We start from the raw sequence: 5,069 nt of genomic DNA on the forward strand, positions 1-5,069 counted from the left end.
CTACTTACCACATAGCCACGCCTGCGCCTATTATCTGATATATAGTATTGTATTACAGAAAATTTTAATTTTCGCTTTGTTGTATCATGAATATAGTTCCGTTAAATCAGATATGTATTTGCATATAAATGCAGACATTCCAGGTCAGTAGAAATATATGAAAACAAATAAATATTAATGTGACCATTCTCGTCTTCAGATGCAGTCTACCTAATATTGTGTACTACCAACTACGAATTAATGAAGAAATCATACTAAAATTGGTAACCCCGAAGTCTCTACACACTAAAATGATCACCCAACGAAGAAAGAAAGAACATCTGCAAATATCGTCAGCACGAAACTGACCCTGATAAACCTGATTAGGCGATAAACACACTACAATGAGGGTTCGATTCATCAACATAACTTGATATCCTTAGCAGCAAATTTGGTGTCACGACAAATAAACTTAATGAAACTGAATGCAACAAAATAAACTGGTGTGGTTAAAGAGAATTTCTACGTGCTTACTGAATTTCTTCAGACATTTTACTCTACACCCTTCTGAAACGACATATTTTTTAACTGTTATGTGACCGGAATGGTAAATCGAGAAAATTCTTTTTAACACAAGAAGAAATACTGTTGATTAAAGAGAAATTATTCATGACCACTTTATTAAGTTAGTCAATACCAGATGCACACCTGACTCTACTAGTGAATGATTCTGACGTGGGTATAGGTGGTGTTTTACAACAGTGTATTTAGGATTCCTGATGACCTTTATCCTATTTAGCTGTACTTGAAACTGATCGAAACTAGATAAGCCGCTGTTGTTTATTCTTTAATATAAATTGGATAAGAATTCTCCAAGGGAAATTAGACATCGTGATTTTGTATCGGAGTTAACTCTTGATAATCGTTATATCAATAGCTCAAGTGATTGCGTGGCTGATACCTTAACTAGAATTCATGTGAATTCTCTACAAGCAGTGATTCTATTGATTTGATAAGCCATATTCACATAGGTTGTAATGCCTTTTATGGTGACACAATTCTTCTAAATTGACTTGGTCTTTCATAGTAGTGTGGCAGGCCTTGCTCTTGAGTCGAGAAACCTAAGGGTGATAATTCAAACCTCAGTAAGAACCTCGCTACACAGGCATTACTTATCAGGTGTTGTACGTTCAACACTATGTTGGAAATGGAGAAAAACCTGCAGATATTCCTATGTTGAATGTAATGAAGAGAAGCTAATTAAAAATAGAAAGATACTCTTTTCTACTCTAGGCACAAGGCCCAAAAGCTTGGGAGAGGAAGCCAGTCGATTAGATCGACTCCAGTACGCAACTGGTACTTAATTTATCGAGCCCCCGTAAGGATGAAAGGTAAAGTCGACCTCGGTGTTATTTCCTATTTGCTTCTATCTAGAAATCGAAGGAAATGACTACTATTCTCGTCAAACTTTTGTGACCTGGATATCAATGTTTTGAAACATACCTGTTTTCCATTACACGTCAGATATTCAGCGTTGAGTTGCTGAAGCAAAAATATCGTTACAGCAAATATTCTACTCAATACCGCAGATTTGCTTGTCAGTTGCTTGGCCATAACCACTTGAGCATGCCCCTTAGTGACTGACAATATGTGCATCTCTGATCATGTGCATGAGTAGTAGGAGAGCAACATAGCTATGTGTTGATAGGAATTCTTTGGAGTCTGAATAAATGTAACAAAAGCAAAGTTTGACGGAAATATTAGCCATTTTTTACACTTTCTAGGGATATGCAAATAGAAAATGACTGTTGTTACCGAGGACAAAAATCGTGTTCTACGATGTAATTATTCTGAAATCGAAAATAGTCCGAAATTCGAGAGATTAAACGTAATTAGACAGCAATAATTTGAACTAATCAAAGAATTAAAAAAAGAAAATAGCTTGGCACAAATTTACCCTTGTCTCCTCCCTCTCTTTCTCTCTCTTTCATCTCTCTCATCTCTCTCTCTCTCTCTCTCTCTCTCTCTCTCATCTACTTTCCTTTCTCTTCCTTTCTCTCCACATACACACGCACAGAGGCACACATGCGCACTCACACACCACTTTCCTGAATAGAAACCATAAAGTCGTAATAAATCCACTGCGAGTCAGTACTTATATGGATTCGATACTAGTTGAGCTGTTTCACTAACACTTATACCTGATTTCTTCAACTTCCAGTCATACATCAATAGCTTGGAGAAGTGGGAAAACTGAAATCCAGAGAAAATTTATGAAGAAAACTTTATGAAAAATTCGTAAGAAAAACAAGAAAAATATAAGAGAAAGAAAGTAAAAACGATGTAGTGTACTTACCCAAATCACTATTGTCGTCAACTATAATGATTTCCTTGAGTAAGTTACGCGGTGTTCTATTTATAATGCTGTAAATGGTTCTTAGGAGAATAGTAGGCCACTCGTTGTACACTGTAATAATGACGGCAGCTTGTGGCATGTGACTTTCATCAAACATTTGATTTTTGCATCTGATAGCAAAGAGTAACATCGTGATGTAACAAAAAGTTATATGAGTTTAAACAGTGACAAGTACTTAGTTCACTAGCATAACGGTCACCAAATAGCTGCTAGAAGGAAGGCTGGAATGTAGACTGAAGAGTCAACTCTTTATACTATATTCAATCACTTTTGCTGAGTTTTGGTCAAAGCAAAGTCATTTAACACTATCGCGTTTAATGTACTTAACTGTGAATAGTTACTATTGAGAACTATGTTTTAGCTTGTAGTGTTGAGCTCAAAATCCACTGTTGCAGTATGAGGAAAAGATGAAAATCATCCTTAATATCATAAGCAAATGCCATGGATTAAAAATAGGATCGAAATCATTATCACTTTTGAATTTTGCAATCTAGTCTTTGTAATGAGTTCGCTTTACATCTCTAATATTTGCTGTGAGATTGGGGCCGGAGAACGTTTGACTGCACGTTGCGTTCCAGAATAGGGATCTGCACCCCTCGAATGGGAAGAGGGTTATCCCGTCGGAGTGCTTATCGTTCCCGCTGTTAAGACGCAGTTAAGACCCAAGTTGCTGTTCCTGCAGGCTCAAGTTAAGGCAGGAAGCCAGCCGCGTCACGCCCCTTCTAATTATGTCATTCAGGGCGGCGTGTCGGGGGAATCAATCTGCGTTGTGCTGGGAAACGTATGAACGCTATACTTTCCATTTCCTTAGATTAGAGGTTTCTCTTATCTAGAGGCTGGTCAAGAGATCATATAAATATAAATCATTATATTTCCGCATTTAATATCAGTTAAGGCAGTGAATTTGCTGTCATAGAGCTTTATGCTATTTGTTTTGCCTCTCTGCAATCTGACTTACAATTAGACCAATATCAACGTTGGCCTTTGGGTTAGATAAAAAATGCATCAATTTAAGGTAGAGTCTTGACAGAATTGGTGGAGTGTTTCATGGGATTCTTTACGGTATTTGTTCTGGTCTTCTACATTCTAACGGCAGCAATGTCTGCAACAATAGCGGTACAAAGTGGTATCAGTTTTGTCTCTCCATTTAAAACATCGATAGTATGAAGAAAGGAGTTTTTGAATGTATGGACAACTGTTAGTCTTAGATAAAAATCCATTGACCATGACTGCGTCTAGGAAAGGAATTTGTCAGGTGAAGATACTCAGGCATTGGCATCAACTAACTGCCAAAACTATACCACTTAGTAACAATGTTATCTAATATTATCTCAAGTAGCGACTATACTCATCATACAAGCACTAAACATATTCTTAAATGACAAGCTAAAATAAAACATTTAATTTTATTTTCAAAGTAGTTAGCTGTAAGTAGGTATTAAGTAGTTTTTTGCTGAGTTGACTTAAAAGTTAAATTTCACATTAATTCAATGACCAATATTGTTCTAATTCAACTTAGCAAACAGGGGAGACATGTTTCAATCTTATTAAACCTCCTCAGCAATTTATTGCCTTCTCCATATTTCTCAAATCACTGATAAGAAAATCATTACATTGATATACGATAATTTACACGAGTAGCCATTGACAATTATTTTATGGAGTTATCTTGTCAAACTAAAATAAATTTAGTTAATGAAATAATGTTTTCTTTTCCTACTGACTGCAAAAATAATATTGATTAATTAAATTTTTCCACACTCATTACGTGTAATGAAACTAACTTGACCATTATTTTTCATGCAAACTACGTTTCTCTGTAATTTACTTCAACTACAAGTATAGCGTTGCATGAAGGTAAGTCACATCATGTCGACCTGTTCCATATGCATATACTTTAACAAGCCAAAATCTTTATTGGTACACAAACATGATGATCCACTGAACGTCCAAGAAGTTAATAATTATAGAATTTTAGTACTTACCCGACAGGTCTTGAATCAGGCACCATCCGGTTTAACGGTATAAGATCACTTATATATACATTGACGTTGTATCCTTTACTCATAATTTTCGCTTTTTCTTCCTCGTTTGGTTTTAAAATTACCCCACTTCCGTTCTCACCTTTCAAACTCAAGTTATTTTTACCATAATTATGGATAAGCGGGTTTCCAGAATTGTCTGTTTTAAAACTTAAATTTTTTCTAGAGTTGTTCTTTTTATTTGGGAATTCTAATTTCTGTTTTGATAATGTGATATTCCATAGTTGTGAGTGAAGCTGTTGATATTTGTGGAAGAGATTGAGCGGTGAATATTGGTTATTACTTCGGAATGTCTTTAGAGTCACTAATATATTTACTATTACCACCAAAACAACCAATAATATCAGGTATCTAAGACGTTGTTCCATGGTTCAATAATAATAATAGAAAATAATAATAATAATAATAATAATAATAATAATAATAATAATAATAATAATAATCCTTTCTACTACAAACACATCGGCCTCAGTGGTACTTATTCTATCGATCCCGAAAGGACGAAAGACAAAGTTAACCCCGGCGGAATCTGAACCCAGAAGGTAATGACTGATGAAATCCCGCCAAGCAATTTGTCCGGCGTACTAACGATTTTGTCAGCTCGTTGCCTTAATAATAATAATAATAATAAT

At 35.4% G+C, this 5,069-nt stretch overlaps 1 protein-coding gene across 1 annotated transcript in view; it reads right to left on the minus strand.

Annotated features, from left to right (window-relative positions):
* The window catches only part of LOC106879581 (polypeptide N-acetylgalactosaminyltransferase 13), a 31,994-nt gene extending 27,189 nt beyond the window's left edge, over positions 1 to 4,805 (minus strand). The window contains exons 1-2 of the mRNA XM_014929216.1: positions 4,381 to 4,805; positions 2,336 to 2,505 (exon numbers count right to left, since the gene is read on the minus strand). Of these exons, the coding sequence (XP_014784702.1) occupies positions 2,336 to 2,505; positions 4,381 to 4,805 (595 nt within the window). The remainder of the gene's footprint in view (positions 1 to 2,335; positions 2,506 to 4,380) is intronic.
* Between the last annotated feature and the right edge of the window lie 264 nt (positions 4,806 to 5,069).

This window comes from Octopus bimaculoides, chromosome 15, assembly GCF_001194135.2.
Source record: "Octopus bimaculoides isolate UCB-OBI-ISO-001 chromosome 15, ASM119413v2, whole genome shotgun sequence".
Taxonomy (NCBI): Eukaryota; Metazoa; Mollusca; class Cephalopoda; order Octopoda; family Octopodidae; genus Octopus; species Octopus bimaculoides.